Below are 17,130 nucleotides of genomic sequence, written 5' to 3' on the forward strand. Positions count from 1 at the left end.
ACTCCCTGCCAGTATCCCTAATGCAAGCTCACTCATTGAAAGTAATGGCTGAATGTGAACCTTTGGCTGAGTTAATTAACTTGGTTGTCCTTGCAAATTTATGCAGCCTAGAGACTTTCTATATTGCTTGGCAGCATAAATGTTGCACCACAGGCATTTCTGAGAGAGCATGACTATTTAGCTGAAGACCACTCACACAGAATGCCCCGTTAGCATGTAGCATGGCTGAGGAGATGACTCACTGCAATAATCATACCAACTACATTGCATCACTGTGGTGGGCCTGTCTCTGAATTAGAAATTGCTGCTGCCAGTGGCACCATCCTGTGTTAGGGTTTAATGCTAGTGGTGACCCTTTCTGAATCCCACCTCTAGCTATTAAATTGAAACAAGCAAACAGATAAATAAATAAATCATTGGCAATTGCAGTCTGTGCATTGTTCCATCAGTCCTTAGAGGTTCTTGCTGTTTAACACAATATCATCTCCGACATGCTTGCCTTATATTTTCTTCCCCTAACTTTCAGATACAGCACATTAAATAGAACAGGATAAACATGGCTCTGTCTGTCCTTATTCATCTGTCTGTCTGTCTGTATAAGGATATATTTATAGTAAAGTATAGCTAGGTGTTTACCGCTGGGTGACTGTACTTAACAGATTTGATAACTACCATGACATTTTAGAATGTGATTTAAACTCTCTTGCAGTATGTTTTCTGTTTCTGCTTTTAGGTCTTGATTTATCTACTGTTTAGTTATACTTAAACCATAAAGCTAAAACCACTAACCTTAAGAAGCATGCATTGTTCTCAAAGCATTTTTTGAATGTTTATCTCAAATCAGGGCATTGTGGCCTTGAACTTCTGACTCTAGGCTTACTATTTCTATAGTTTTATTTATGAGAGAAGCACCTTATAATTACATTCTGCAGGTTGGTTATCAAGCTCAGGTGTGACTATTTAAGCATCAAATACAAATCAGAAAGCCCTTCAAAATGAAATTATTTCCCAACTTCAGCTGAAGGAGATATTCTATTACATAGAAATTGCTAAAGCGTTTGGTTTCAGAGTTCTTAATTGCTAAAAGTAACCTTTAACTTTTTTACAGCAGTATTATTTCTGGCATAAACTACCCAAGGGATTCAGAAATTAAGCTATGCTCTCTGCAAGTGCCCTGTACCAGAGGTGATAATTATACCACTGCAAGTTAGAATGATCTAGAAATGAGAGGATTCACACATTGTACTCATGCAGAAGCCATTTCAATTTCTGAGTGAAATAAAGCATAAACTATGTAGGACAGTTACAACCAGCATAAATCAGTCATGCATTGTATGTAACAGAGGAGCATAGTGACAAGGTAGAAAGCTTAAGATGTAGCACACAATTCGTTCACAAGTGTACTGTACTTAACCATCTGTAGTGTAAGCAGACACGCTCAGGCTTGTGCATCAGTATTGTGAGCTGTGATATAACAGCATGCTGTGCTCTGTATCTGCTGATGTTTTGTGTAAGACTTTCAGTAATACTGTATGTACAAGGGAAAGGCAGATTGCACACAAATTGTTGTCACAAAGCAGTTCATTACATGACACCTATTCACCTTTACGTAGATATAACACCTTTACCTAGACGTTTTCAAGGCCCAGGAAAGAAAATAACAAGGACTTGAAACATGCATGTCCACAGCTAGTGGGGTTTGTCTTTATTGGCTTGAATGTACCCATAAAGACTTAGAAAGTAAAAAGTCATTGATGTTCAGAAGTCATGTAGCTGAAACATCGGATCGGTCTTGAAGGGTCATTTGCACATATCTCATTGGCCACCAGTACAGGAGGTTTAAGTTATCACCCAGTGAAAACTTTAGCTTGGATGTTTTTTCTTGCTGTCTTTCTTGCATCGTTTGTCTGTGTGGCCTTTTTACCCTTTGTTTGAATGTTAGCTGGGATATTTTGCAGGCACCATAATGTTTATGGACAGAGGGCTTGATTTCTAAGTTAAGTGTTTCTGAAGTATAGCTATACTACCTGCTTACCCTGTGCTGGTGAGATCACTCAAAAGGCTGAAACATTCATGGTCACAGCTAGTGGACTTTGGCTTTATTGGCCTAAATGTACCATTAAACACTTAAAAAGTAAAATGCCATTGTCATTCCAAAGCCATATAGCTGAAACAGTGTATGTCCTTAAGGGGTCATTAGTATATACCCCATGGACCTCCATTATACTGTGCTTAAGGTACTACACATTGAAAACTGTAGCTGTGCTGGGTTTTCTTGCACCCTTTTCCAATTAGGAGTAAAGTGGTAGCACTAAACCGAACAAGGTTCCTGAAAAGCATTTACATGTTCTCTTGTGATAATTAGTCTTGTCTGAGAAATTGCAAATTTTAAAAGTAATCCAGAAAATGAGGCAAATAGATATTACAGTATGTCCATAGAAAATGGGATGATATGGAGGGGAGGGTAACTGAACTTTGATCTCCATAATGAGAAGGCCTTCCTAAAATGACCTTGTAGTGCTTGGTAGTATAAGCAGATGAGATAAGATACTGGAAGAGCATCTAAAGTCAATTTTATATTTGGAGAAGACAACTGAAGAGACATTGATTTTATAGATCCATTAAGGATAAGGTGGGCAATAAGGAGAGAAATTAAAAATGGTCAAACAATCAGCTTTACCTAGCAGCTCAGACACATTAATCCTTGTCATGCTTTCTTTAAAATGCTTATTCTCAGCTCATTCCATATTTCAGTAAGAGTTAATCCCCTTTGCAGTCAAAAAGCACAATACAAATGTGTGTGCCCCTAACCAAGAATGTTTTTAAAAATTTAAGGAAAAACACTTTTTAAAAAAATCAGTAAATGATAGCAAAAGACAAGAAGCCATACTTACATGGAAACTCTAAACAAAGAACTCCAGAATGGTCACAAAGCAGTTTTACCTTGCAGCTCACACAAAATAGATGATGTCCTCCTGTTCTGCTTGCCTTAAAAAAATTGCTATTTTTCAAACTTGCCCATTTCAGACAGAGGTAATTCCTTTGCAGGAAAAAGCCCACCACAAATGATTGCTAATTAGCACTAGCCAAGAGGTTTTTAAAGTTCAAAAAAGTTGAGAGACAATAAACAGCAATAAAAGAACAGAAACAAACAGTGCTAGCATGCAAATCATAAAGCAAAAAATCAAGAATGGTCACAACCAGCTTTACTTGGCAGCTCAGTGCCAGATCATTAGATGAAAACCTTATATTCTGCTTTGTAAAAGTGCCCCACCCGAGTCCGACTTCCCTTCATACTGCATACCATTCTAGAAGCATTTGTCTTATTGGCTATGTATGGTTATGGCTTCCTGTGCTCCAGGTAATGTCTACTTTGTGAACGCATGTAGTTCATGTCTTTAGTGTGCAGGTGTATGATGTTAATGTACACACTGAGCAGATACGGTGGGCTGTCCTTATGTGGTCCATAATTTTACTGTGTATTACTTTACTAATCCTCTGTAAAGTGTTATTTGACAAAGCTGCTCCTCCTCTGCTGTCATGCTTTGCTCAGTACAGCATTTTGCATGACAACTATGTATTGTTGTTACAAAACAATCTGTCTGACCCTCTGCTTTCCTTTAAGACTTGTCTTTGCCCTGTCTAGTGTTCTTTTTGCACACTCTGGCCTTTTACCAGACCCCTTTTTCAGCCTGTCACACACTGCATTTTGCAGTGCATCATTGCTCATTAAATACACTTACCCACTGGATGGTGCTTGTTGTTAATGTACACATAACTCTGGTCCTCAAAGTATTTGTAATAGCAGTTGCATTTATTCACTCTATGCATGCGTTTGTTGAGGGGAAATAATTTGACGTTTGTCTTGGAGTGCTTTTCCCAGCTGATACTGTCACTGTGGATTTCCTGCTGTAAGCTGTGCTTTATTATGTATGATAGAAGTCTGTGTTTCTGCTTGTCCATGGATACTTGCCCTACTTTATTTTATCTTCTTGCTTATCTCAGAAAAAGCTGGCATTTATCAGATTTCCTACATCTTGGCTAATAGCATAAATCTTCCACTTAATTGTCTATTGCTTCAGTTATAATATTTCTTAGGTAATGAAACAAGTGCTGGTTTCCTATTTTGTATTTTAGCACGTTAAGTGCTGTTATACTTTCTTAAAGTGACTTCTATGTAGTATATTTGAAAAGAGTAAAAAAGGAATCTTCTTGGACTTGTACAGGAAGGTAGTATATAAAAATTAAACTAGTATGAGAAATGCGTTAATAAGAAAAAAGAGCTGGTTATGGGACGTAAAACATCATTACAGAAATATAACTTATTTTTTCTGTGGTTGAAGTTGAAACATGATTGCTTTATCTACTAACCATAACACTGTTACTAACTAGGCTATTATCTAACTTCATTATTGGATTAATATGTCTGCAGTATAATTACTTAGAGTTTTAATTATTTTGTCAGCTATTTAGTTGTTTTGACTTAAAGGTACTGTCACTGAGTTTGAATACAGCTGAAGATTTAAATGTAAATGATATGATAATGACTTCAGTAAATATGCACTAAAGTAAAAGACTACAAATATGCTTGATAGTTTGTTTGGTAAGAGTCTAACCAGATAAATTAACATATGATATTTTTAATAATATAACATATAAAGACATAAAAGAAAATGTTCTGATTTCATTTGACATTTTTTATTTAAAAATTTAAATCTCCAGATGAATATATTTTTGTGCAACCTAACAATGAACATCTCAAAATGCTTACATTACTTTTTGTTAGTATATGGAAAGCAAGAAAAAAAGCCACGGGTATTTTAATCAATGTTAATAACGTTTTGTGTAAGCCACGGGTATTTTAATCAATGTTAATAACGTTTTGTGTAAGCCACGGGTATTTTAATCAATGTTAATAACGTTTTGTGTAAGCCACAGGTATTTTAATCAATGTTAATAATGTTTTGTGTGCTGTTGTCATTAACATTCATGGTCAAAACTACAACTTCAGCAATTGCCAATGAATGTAACGTGACTCTTTCAATTCTTTTTATAATTTTACTCATTTCTTTCTTTTTCTTTTTTTTTGTAATCAAAGAAGAAAAGATAACTAAGTAATTAATGATTTTCATAATATTAGGTCTCTCGCTCTTATGTAAATATATATATTTATATATGTCTTTTTTTCTTAACTTAGTTTAGTCTTGTTTTGTTTAAAATAAGAAAGTGGTTACAGTTTTGAGATTTTTTTTTCAGTTTATTTAAATGATCTGTTTAATTATATCTGTTTTGTTTGGTAACCAATAAAGTACTGGGGTGAACATGTGTTGCATTGATTTTGGTCATCATACATTTTTAATTAGTGGTGAGTCATGCACAGATTGATTGGTTAGTAATAGTCTGTGATGAGACAACACACTGATGTTACTGGTCGTGGTGTAAATAAGTTTCTCATGTTGCTTAGTAGCAAACCTCTGGGTGAAGTTGGCCTTCTCCTCCTTCACTGATTTGCTTCAGCAGCACTCAGTACTCTAACCATTTGTGTATTCATGATTTTTATTTGTTTTTGACTTAGGTAGTAGACTAACCCAAATGAATGTAGCAGCTTCAACAGCATAATATACAATACAAATACCTTTCTGAGGCTCCTGTACCACTTTTTTATGAACATTTGTTGCTGTAGTATGCTTTTCTATCTATGTCTGTCTGTCTGTCTACTTGTCTAGCTTATCCATCTGTCTGTCTATCTATATATATTTTTACCTATTTTATTTTTGGTGGGAGCAAAAAATGCATTCCCTTGTTATACAGATTTCTGAACATTAAGTGTAGTAAATCTGCAAGTCCATTGAAAATGGATGCCTCACATGATGTTGTGCTCTCACTGACCAAAGCCATAACTCTCATCATCTTAATGCTATATGAAGGACAATGCCCAAAATAATTAGAAACATCAGCACCAAAGCAGTAACAGTTTAAATATTAGTGCTTTTAGCTAAGGAGAGTCAGGATAATAAAATATATATACTGTGTGTTCTATGAAGTAAAAAAAATGAACAATGTAAGAAAATAACCCACAGACAAAAATTGTTTTTGGAATGAAACATATTTTCTTGTAAAGACAAGTGAAGGACTTCATTTGGTTATTTAAAAGAAGTCTTCAACTATAATTATTGTCATTATTTACTGGGTGTAATATAAAACTGTTTTCTCAAAAGTGACACATTTTTGGATGGACAGATCAGAGATCTGAACCAAAACCATTGACCTTCCTAAAAGCTGTTCTTCCATTTCCTGAAAAACCTCAAACCTTTTCATGTTGCTGTTGAATCCAGAAACCTTGACTAGCCACTCCAGGCCCACAGGTTGCTGTCTCACCATTACAGTTTCTAGTGAGAAATGTAATTTTCCAGCCCACATAAAAGTCTGATTCATTCATATTAACTAATTTTTTTTGTACTCTTCTAATTCTTTGAATGATATGTAATCGTCTGATAGCAGTCAGTACTTCTCTGTGTCACTGTGGACCTAAAATTGCCTGCACCTCTTTGAGATTCAGGCCTCACCAACAATGGAAAGGCACTGATTACTTGTACATTTATCGTCAGTGTTACTTCTTTGAACTGGTGCCTCTCAACTGTCCATATTTTTGCAGAATTTCCATATTTTTGTGTCTATATTTTGTCATTTCCCATAAAAGTTGTAGTTTTCTGGTAAATCACCGAGGAATAAAGTCACTAAACAATGACATGCATTTGAGTTTAAGACTTCCTGTCCTTCAAAAATGCATGTTAACACAAATTCTGTTATACTAGCAACTTTCTAAGAATAATATTTAAAATATGTCCCTATTTTTGGGCTTTTTCTCCCAATTTTATACTTTGTCCAGATTTTTGTGGTGAGTTTGAGAGGTATTCTTTGAATTCTTCCCACTCTGAACAAGATAAGCTACCATGGTATCATTCCCAGCACTACTTTATGGATTCATTTTGTGTGAGTGCTGAAAAGCACATACATCTCACAGAGGTAAAAGAATTTGCACCTAAATTCTCAGCCAGTAGTTTAGCTCCATGGGCAGCTGATAAACCATGCCCACAAAAAAATATTCTGTCTCACTGCATACATTTTTATTGACAAAGGTTCACAGACTGTCTAACTACTATGAAAGCATGAATTGGCTGATAAGAAATATTGCTGCACAATGATACAATCATTTAATGATGCAACGGCTTTAATAACTAAACCATATCACAAGACAACAGCAGCAGTAAATGCAGTGTCCATAGCTCAGTAGTTTAGAATCTTCTGACAAGGACACAGCAGAACAGGAAATGAGAGGATAGATCTAAAACTGTCTTAAGATGTGTAATAATTGCAAATGCCTTACAATGGACTCTTTGGTGGACAGTATGCACCAGGTAAGCTATTGCAACAGGCAGCAGATTAATCCATTAACCTGCATTGCTTATGTAGTATATCCCTAGAAATTCCTAAATGCATTCTTCACAACCTCCTTGTTAAGTTGATGTCAAGGTCATATGAGTCTGTAGTCATGACAGTTGACTAGATTGATATCTGTATCTCCTAACAGTAAGTACATTGTGAATTAGGACAGAACTTAGGCCACTAACCATATCTTCTTCCATGTGCAAAAAGAAACTGGTCACACAAGATTTCTTCAGATATATTACTGATCTGTAGCCAACTGGAGCACACTTTCTGGCAAGGCCCAAACAGTGCTTTACCAGTGCAATAACCTTCAATTTCAGTATTGCCTTCTTTAAAGGCTTAGTGCCATGTTTTCTTTAAAGATGAAAGCATTAAATCCACCCTATTTGGCATCTACTAATTACAGGTAAAGGCTAATGTCAGGGACCTTAGGCTGACCAAGTTCGCAGATCACTGCAAATTAGGAGCTATCATAGATTCTGCTATGACACACGCATCTTACAAGATGGTCTAGCAGAGACAAGTGACTGTGCCAAAGTCATGGACTAAAGCTCATTGCCAAGAAATTAATTATAGTTCCTTTTGGGAAAACTGCCACTCAGGGTAATTACTCCACCAATAAATCACCCCTAAGAGACTACCTGGTAGTCAGGGATGTGAAAACATATGTATAGGATAATCTGGCCTTTGACCAACATGTGGCCAATGTAGTAAGAAAATCATTATATGTTCCCCAACTTGTAAGTTAGGCATGGAATTTGGATCCAAGGAAATCATAGTGCCACTTTGTTCATCCCTTATCAGACCCATCATTGAGAATAATGCCCCCTTCAGCATGTACCTGACCAGACATATGCAACAGGTGGAATACCCACAAGGGTTCATTACCAGGAGAATTTAGGGTACAAACACATGTCCTATATGGATCACGTTTAAAGCCCTATATCTATACTTGGTCTCCTACAGGTTACTGAGAGGCAGTCTGTTGCTGGCATACAAGACATCCTCAGATGCAGCTCTGATGGACCTTTTGCACATGTACAAAAATGGCATCAGAACCACTAGATCCAAAGATTTACATTTTTTTTATCACATAAATAAGACATTGGTGAGACAAATATGTCTCCCAGAGGATCCCTAACTCTCTTTAAGCTTAACCTTAACCAATGGATGGGAAATCGGAAATTTACCATGGTCTGGTCCCCAAGTCTCAGACAGAGGCAGACAGTAATGCAAAAACTAACATACCCCCCAAAAAATAACCTCTAGAAACGTATTAACTAACATACCCCCCCCCCTCCTAATAAATACCCATGATACATATGGACACAACTGAGTTGAACTGCATGGCTAGGCTTATAAAGGCCCTGGTTGTCATTAGCCTAGTAAATCCCTATGAACTTAAGTCCTCGGTGGTGTCATCATAATCCAAGTTGCACATTACTTCATTGTTTGAGCATGTCTTGATCATAGCTCAAGTATTCTTATAAAAAATTGTAGGGAAATGAGTCTGCCCTTTTGGTTTCTAGGGTCTTTTACCACATGCAAAAAGCAGAAACCTGATCTCAATGCAATGTAGTTAAAATACTGAACAGTTGCTGTTAAACAGGCTTTTCAAGTCCACAATTCAAAAAAGTTCTCGGCAGCCGTAGCAAAAGTAAAAACTCTTCTTTATTGTAGTAGATATAGCTGAAAGGTGAGCGCTTTCGCGTGGTCACAGCCACGCTTCATCAGACGTCTTTTACCACATACATGAAAGCATCTTATTGATGTTCATGTCAGTGTGCACATAACAAAAACATGCTATGCACTGCAGGATTTATGGTGATCTACCAAAGAACAAATTGTAAACGGCAGACTTCCAAACTTCTGATAATCAAAAGTCTGACTTAGATTGAATAAGCCTTTATAGTTGTTAGAAAGTAATGACCTTGTTTGCTGTGTGGCACAGAAGGATAAAGCCCAGATTGTGACTCAGAAATTCTAGGATTAACTAAAGGAGCCAAAAGGGGGTTGGAATAAGTGACCAGGACTGTTTTGTCCATCCTTGGTGGAGGGAGACTGTCTGGCTTCAGTAGTATGCTTGGCTCTGACAAGGGCCAATTATATGGAATGATGCAACAAGAGAAACGGATGAGTGTCAGGACTGCAGAATTTGAGCAGGCAGTTCTCACGATTGATATTTATTTTTTATGGGAATATAATTAATAGCTGTAAGCACAGATTGTATGTCAGTACTAGAATTTGCTAACTAGTGCTATAAAGGTTGATTTGCATCATCTTTCATAGGTTCCCCTTCTCCTATTTATATTGTCAATCCCTTGTTAACACCAGATCTAAACAGTTAATTACAAGGTGATGTCTTGTTACTGCACAGTTATAATGCACTAGGCAAAAAGTATTGCTCTCATTGATGACCTAGAAGCTTATCCAGGTTAGAATACTTAGTAAATTTGTATAGTACAGTACAGGCATAATCAATGTGGGAATCAAACCTAGATATTCACAATGCAGCATGCCCACACCCCCAGTATCTTTGTAATTTCACCAACCTCCTGGTATGGCTGGTCTATGGCCTATATTATTTATTTAAGAATTTTGAAGTGGTAGCAGGCCTGTCACCTACTTCAGCAAAACTCACTGAATATTGACAATATTAGTACCTAGGAAAGCGTAAGAAAATGAACAATCACTCGCAGTCGGCCCAGTGTAACCGCAGCTTGTTTGTATTTTCCAACGCCAGAGTTCATCCTTCATTCCAAATAACTTTATGATAATTGTTCATTGGTCATCACTTTTCTCTTCAAAATATACCTCTTGACTGTCCCTAGTTTAAAAAAAAAGTCCTTGATGTTGTCATATTTTTGAGCTGTCCCTCATAACATTTTTGATTTTCTGGTAAATTGCTAAGGATTACAGTCAGTCAGTAATGCTAGTCGGTTGAGTTTCATACTTCGTGTCATTCAAAAATATGTGTTATTGCAAAACCTGTTGCTCTGTTAACTTTGTAAATGAACTAAAGTAATAATTTAAACAGTGTCATGATTTGTGGTCTTGATCACCTTATTATTTTGGATTTGTCAATAATTCTTGAACAAAGAAGTTGAAAGGTATGGCTTGAAGAAGTAGAACTCTGTACCTAACCAGATGCAAGTAAACAGGGCCAGTCTAATGCCCAAAGGTACCAGTTTCTGACATTTCCCTCTGATTTTACAAGTGAATAGTTGTTGAAATGTCCTTGATAACATACATTAAAATTACAGAACTTCAGCATAAATCTCCTGCATGCTCAAGTACCCAGTATCAAGCATTACAAGGTAACAAGATCATGTGATAACTTAGCACAGTGATATACATTGATAAGAGTGCTTGCACTGTGTGTGTGTGTGTGTGTGTGTGTGTGTGTGTGTGTGTGTACATGATTGCATATGCACAAGAATTTATGGCTGCCTCATGCTTAAATGTGTGCAAATACACAACTGATCTTTAGCACTTTGATTTGAACAGCAGATTCGTTTGGACAAAAGTAATCTGACACATAAATAGCACCTGCAGTAATGAATCACAATTATAAATTGTGGATTGACATTTGAATAATGCAAGGAATTTGTTTAAAAAACTGGCTCATTGAAGAGGTTCTTGACAAATTGTCCATGTGCCACTGACGCAAACCCTGCTGTTCAAACAAGATATTTCATCTGTCACTCTAAGCCTGTCACATTTTGAATGATAAATTACAAGTCATTAGCAACCATAATACAAGTTGTCAGCATAAAAGCACTGATCATTAAACTAATATATTTTCAAAGCTTCAGAGAACAATTATATTGCAGCATGCTAAAAGAAAGGTTTAGTATAAAAACAGTATTTGCAGCAATGACCAAATCAGAAATATATAAATGATTTATAAGCGATTCTTCTAGCCTACATTGTTTATGCATCAAACCTCATGAAACGGTTATTCATAATTTTCTGAGGTTTAAAGGACCTATCAATGTATGTATAAAAGTTTACTTTTGAAGTATGAGAGGACTTTTTGTTCTTATATTTCCAAGCAACGTTAAGCTAATGGAGACTCCTCTGTCTTCTACATCTTCAACATCTTAAGTAAAATAATGCAAGTGTTTATAAATATTTAATGTGCAAGATGATGTCTATTATCTAGATAAGATGAAGAATCCTTTTCCATAATGTTATAGAATGATAAACAACATATAAGGAAGAAAGATGTGTAAAATGAGAACTGCCCATCAAAAATCAGCTAGTTCCTATCCAGGTTTTATGGAAAAATGCAGTTACTTTGAAATGTGTTACCAAACAGTCAATCAAAAGAATCTGTTTCTCATTTTAAGGAAGTGTACGCATATTTAGATAATTTTTAATAAATGTTTGCCCATTTGGGCTGTATATTTCTGTTAATATTATTTGTATAGCTCAGGAAAGTGCTCCATCACCCCATAAATGATAATATGTTGCCGATATGCAGTATTTTATTAAAATCTATGTGCCTTCAATTGCAGATCCATTCTTTTTGTACTCTGTGTGTGACAAAATCCAATGTTTTATTTTTTGAAGGTCCGTCTTGAGTGGCCAACTGATCTGGCAGTCAACCCAGTTGACAATTCTCTCTACATCCTGGATAATAATGTTGTTCTACAGATGACTGAGAACAGTCGCGTCCGAATAATTGCTGGCCGGCCAATTCACTGCCAAGTTCCAGGCACTGATCATTTTTTGGTCAGTAAAGTGGCAGTGCATTCTACATTGGAATCAGCCAGAGCAATCGCTGTTGCTCATAGTGGCATCCTGTACATCGCAGAGACTGATGAGAGAAAGATTAACCGTATACAACAGGTGACGACCAATGGAGAAATATCTGTTATTGCTGGAACTCCCACAGAATGCGACTGCAAGATTGATCCGAACTGTGACTGCTTTGCAGGTAGAATGCTGCCTTTAATTTTCATATTGCCAATTGTCATTGTACTTTGGTTTGTTCATTCTTTTATTGTATTTTAATTCAGTATAAGAATTTTATACATTAGCGAAAACTTAAAATTCTTGCCTGATGCATTTTCTGTTTCTTGTAATAAAAATGGGGTACAAAAAGGGTGTCTTTTCCCTTTATTTTGAATAATAAATAAAAATGTATGATACAACTGAAGTATCATTTGCAGTACATTAAAACAAAAGACCCACTGTTACATTAGATGGTTATATCTTAGCATTAGCAATGACTGTGCTTTCTAAAACATGTTATTTTTACTAAAACATTTCTTTGGACAGCTGGAATCATAAATGTGCAGTTTAAAACCCATCATAATTTCTTCTAAATTCTTTGAAAGAAGCAATGGAAGTACAAGTCGTGAAACTGTATATAGTCTCTTGATAAGCAACACCTCTTTGATATTGCAAGAAACGTTTGATCTGCAGGCATGTCAACACAGTTTATTTTGTATTAATCTTCCGGTTATGAAGAGGAAATGAGTGCATTTATACATGCATACAATAATACATCCCCAGCGCAGTCATAAGTGAAAAAGAACTGATATAAAATACCAGCCTGCTGATACAGCAGTAACTACTGTTAAGTTGCTCCAGTAAGAAAGAATGTATGTGGTTGAAACTGTTTAGCATTAAATAGTGACTGCAAATAAATAATAATGGCTGATGGGATAATTACTTCTAATTATGGGATAAGTGACAGTACAGAATGATTAATATAAAGAAATAATCAGTCACTGTACACAACTTCTAAAAACAGGCCCAAAGTATAGCTTTAGACTGGCTAAATCAAGGCCTTTCAGATGTAATTAATTTTATTTGCTACTACAAAATATATTTGCCCATGCAAAGAATGGTAAAAGCATTTATCACCATTATGATCCAGTTAGCAGGATTAAAAATTAAGCATATATATAAAATGGTCAGTACTTACACTTCTGGATGTCCATGTGACCTCTTAGCTTCATGTGTTAGTAGGCTAGCCACGTGCCCTACAAAATATTACTAGTAGACCATAATAGTAACCCCCATGGTAAATTTATGTGAATCCAGACAATCCCCAAGATTTAATTTGCAAAACTCTATGGTGCTGCACTGTTTGAGAGGCAAGGGAAGTTTGTTTCACAGGTAAGGAATCATTTTGGTAATAAAACTGACCTTCCAAGTTGCTCTATGTTTAAATTCCCAATAGCTCAACTTATATTTTGTGCATCTCTGAAAAGCACTTTCAATGCTTTCTGTGAACCCAAGTTATATTCCGAATCTGATGCTGTCATCCAATCCGCTTAAGACATTTAGCAAAAGTTATATGAAATGCTCTTCTCCAGTAAATAGAAGCCATAGTAATCTCTGGGCTTGGAAAAATAGCCTGATCTGTAGGTATGGAAAAATAGGAATTGTTCAGTAAAAACAGTAAAATAAATGCCCAAAGAAAAAAATAATTTTTTATTTAAAACATTATGCATGCATATGTGCAATGGGGAGCTAAGGACATCCAGGTATAACTGTTCTATGTATAAAAACAAAAAAAAAAAGAAAGAAAGGGAAAAAAAGTGGCATATGAATGAAAAAAAATATGTTGTAGAATCTATATTTACCTGTATGTTTGCCAAGGCTCAGAGGGAAAGAGTCTTGCCTGTAGCTCCATTGTGTTTCGTCTTGGGGGTGGGCACTTGAAGAGAAGGGTGAGAAAAATGTGAGTGAGTGGTCTGTGTCAGCCTGGAGGTGTGATGCCGCACAGTGTTTAGGTACATGACTGATAACTGGGGGGGCTGCTGTCTTAGGCGTTCTAGATGGGGTACAGATGTACAAAAGCACACAGCTACCTTACAGGCCTGCAATAATGGGTGTGGCACTGTGCCAGATAAATGTCTGAGGTGGTAAGAGAATGACACAGTAAAAGAAATCCAAGCCAGCTGATGATAACAGTAACAGCTATCTCTTCCTTCCCCCAGCTAAACCCAGGTGTGACTATTGAAAAGCGCCTATTCTCCATTTACTGGAGATGCCACATGAGGATGCTAATGCCTTATCAGATGCTGGGAATGAAAGGATCATTAAGGTGTTGGGATGACTATATATTCTGAGAGAGGATAGCCACAAAATAATCTACAGGAAGTGCATAACATAATGACAAACCCAATCCACACTATTGCAGAAATAAGGGCTCTGAAAGACAAGCCCTGAGTAAAATATGAGTTTTGAGCAATTGATCCGAAGCTGTTTTTGCCAATGAAGGTCACTTCTAAGGAAAACAAAACATTTTCTCTAAAGTAGCAGTGTAGTTGTAGTTGAAGTCTAGAGGAGTAAGGGACAGAGCCCTCAGCATGGTCATGTGGTCACCATCCTTCCCGTTTTTTTCATTTTGTGCGACTGCCTTTTCAAACACGTGGTTTTATTTGAAAGTGGGGCCATGTATCTTGGCCTTATATAGTCATCCTGTACTGAGCATGGTGTGTTAAGCCTCAACATGCACAGAGTAAGTCAGAATGGGGTATAGCCAGGGACCCAAGTATCTGAATGAATGCACAGTCTCTGTCTTAGTAGTAAGAGAGTAGCTAAAATGCTTCATAGAAATGGATACATTAAAATTGGGCATGGGTCCAGCGTGCACAACATTTTCATTTAAAAAATATATAAGGACTTCTCTGAAGAGACTCACATTACTATCCATTGGTGTACTGGTGCATTGCACCAATGTATTAGTATTGTTTGCCACATAAAAAGTAATATACTATAAACATTATATAGAATGAGATCCAAATCAGTAGAATTAAAATCTAATCCCCTTCTACACATCTGAAGCAGTAAACTAATTAAGTAAACCAAAGCCTTTAGTTTGCTATTCAAAGCTGGCATTAGTGTAGTGTGGGTCTAGTCAACTAATAACAAGATGGCTGTTTTATGTTGGAAAGACAAAAAGGAGCTTGAAGTAATGTATGAGCAAGCATTTATATCAGATGCTAACATCTTCTCATCTTAATGCCTTGGCTAAGTGTCATAGTGAGAAAGGTACCACACACATTTTTATGTTTTTTAGTGATTGATAGAGTTAGTGGTAGCTCACATCTAGAGGATCTGAAAAGTGCAACTAAGAAACAGGAACTCAAATGGATAGTTAGGTTCAGAATGGACAGGGTCTGTTTTGAATGGTCAGGTTTCGTTGAAACCTGCCCTGAAAGCTCATAGGCTACATAGGGTTTGAGCTACATACTCACTGGCTGGTTATGTTTCTGAGTTAAAAATTATAAGCATGAAGTATATATATATATATATATATATATATATATATATATATATATTTTTTTTTTTTTTGAAGTGGCATGTTTAGTAATCGGCTTTTGGTGTATGAGATTGTGTGAGTGACGATGCATTTATTTTTACTTCTATATCGTACCATCAGCGGTGGCTATGTGATGGTTGGTAAATTCTCTGAAATTCTTCACCCAGTTGGTTTATGGATACCTTATACTTTTTGGTTTACATTTCTACATGTATTTATAGGATGGGCAGCCCTTTAAATGATTAAATAATTTTGTCATGACATTATCCTGTTATGTTGTAAGCAGTGATTACTGTTTGCTAATTGGACATTTTTTAGACGTTTTTAAATTGATTGGTTAATGAAAGTTTTATATCTGTTGACTTGTATTTTATGTATTATGGTCTGATGAAGCGATGTTGTACATTGTGAAAGCATTTACCATTATTGTTCTGTAATAAAGTTTTAATTCACGAATGTTTTATATTGTTTTTTTTATTTTACATTTTAGTGCCATGTTTTAGTGTCTGTATTCTATTTCTATATTTTAGTTGCATTCTACTTCACTGTATGACTCAACAAAATTTTGAATGTAACATCTAGACTGCAAATTTTTGAAGTTGTTTTAAGTTCTGTATTTAATTCACATTTTTAGCAGAACTGTAGAAGTTTGTTGCATAAAATAAGGGGAATGCTATTTTACTTGCAATGGCATGAAGTCCTTTTTCTGTAAAATATGTAAAATGCTGCAATTTATATTTCTTCACATAACTGAAACTTTAACATCCCTTGTTCTCCAGGTGATGGTGGTTATGCCAAAGATGCTAAATTAAAAGCTCCATCCTCACTGGCAGTTTCTCCAGATGGTGTGCTTTATATAGCAGATCTCGGCAACTTACGCATCCGTGCTGTAAGCAAAAACAGACCTTTCCTAAATAATGACAATTTATTTGAAATTGCTTCTCCTGCTGACCAGGAATTGTATCAATTCAGCAGCAACGGAACGCACCTGCACACCCTGAACATGATCACGGGTGATTATGTTTACAATTTTACATATGCTGCAGATGGTTATATTAGTACTGTTACAAGCAATAGTGGCAATACAGTTCATGTCCGCAGAGATGCAAGTGGAATGCCACTCTGGCTTGTTGTACCTGGCGGACAGATCTACTGGCTAACTATTAGTAGCACTGGGACTTTGAAGAGAGTTTCAGCTCAAGGGCATGATCTGGCGTTAATGACATACCATGGTAATACTGGACTTTTGGCAACTATGAATAATGAGAATGGATGGACCACAGTTTATGAGTAAGTTACAGTCCTGCTGTTCAAATTATTTTTTACTTTGTGATGTGCATGTTTAAAACTAATTTTTACTCTGTCTTGTTAAGTCACAGAATTTATCACAATAA

At 36.1% G+C, this 17,130-nt stretch overlaps 1 protein-coding gene across 3 annotated transcripts in view; it reads left to right on the forward strand.

Moving 5' to 3' along the window:
* The window catches only part of TENM1 (teneurin transmembrane protein 1), a 3,721,864-nt gene that overhangs the window by 3,294,107 nt on the left and 410,627 nt on the right, over window positions 1-17,130 (forward strand). For all 3 annotated transcript variants that reach the window (XM_044054336.1, XM_044054337.1, XM_044054338.1), the window contains 2 exons: window positions 12,025-12,391; window positions 16,516-17,026. In XM_044054336.1, coding sequence (XP_043910271.1) covers window positions 12,025-12,391; window positions 16,516-17,026 — 878 coding nt within the window. The remainder of the gene's footprint in view (window positions 1-12,024; window positions 12,392-16,515; window positions 17,027-17,130) is intronic.

The sequence above is a fragment of the Protopterus annectens genome, chromosome 13.part0, assembly GCF_019279795.1.
Source record: "Protopterus annectens isolate FY-2018-M chromosome 13.part0, PAN1.0, whole genome shotgun sequence".
NCBI classification, from domain to species: domain Eukaryota; kingdom Metazoa; phylum Chordata; order Ceratodontiformes; family Protopteridae; genus Protopterus; species Protopterus annectens.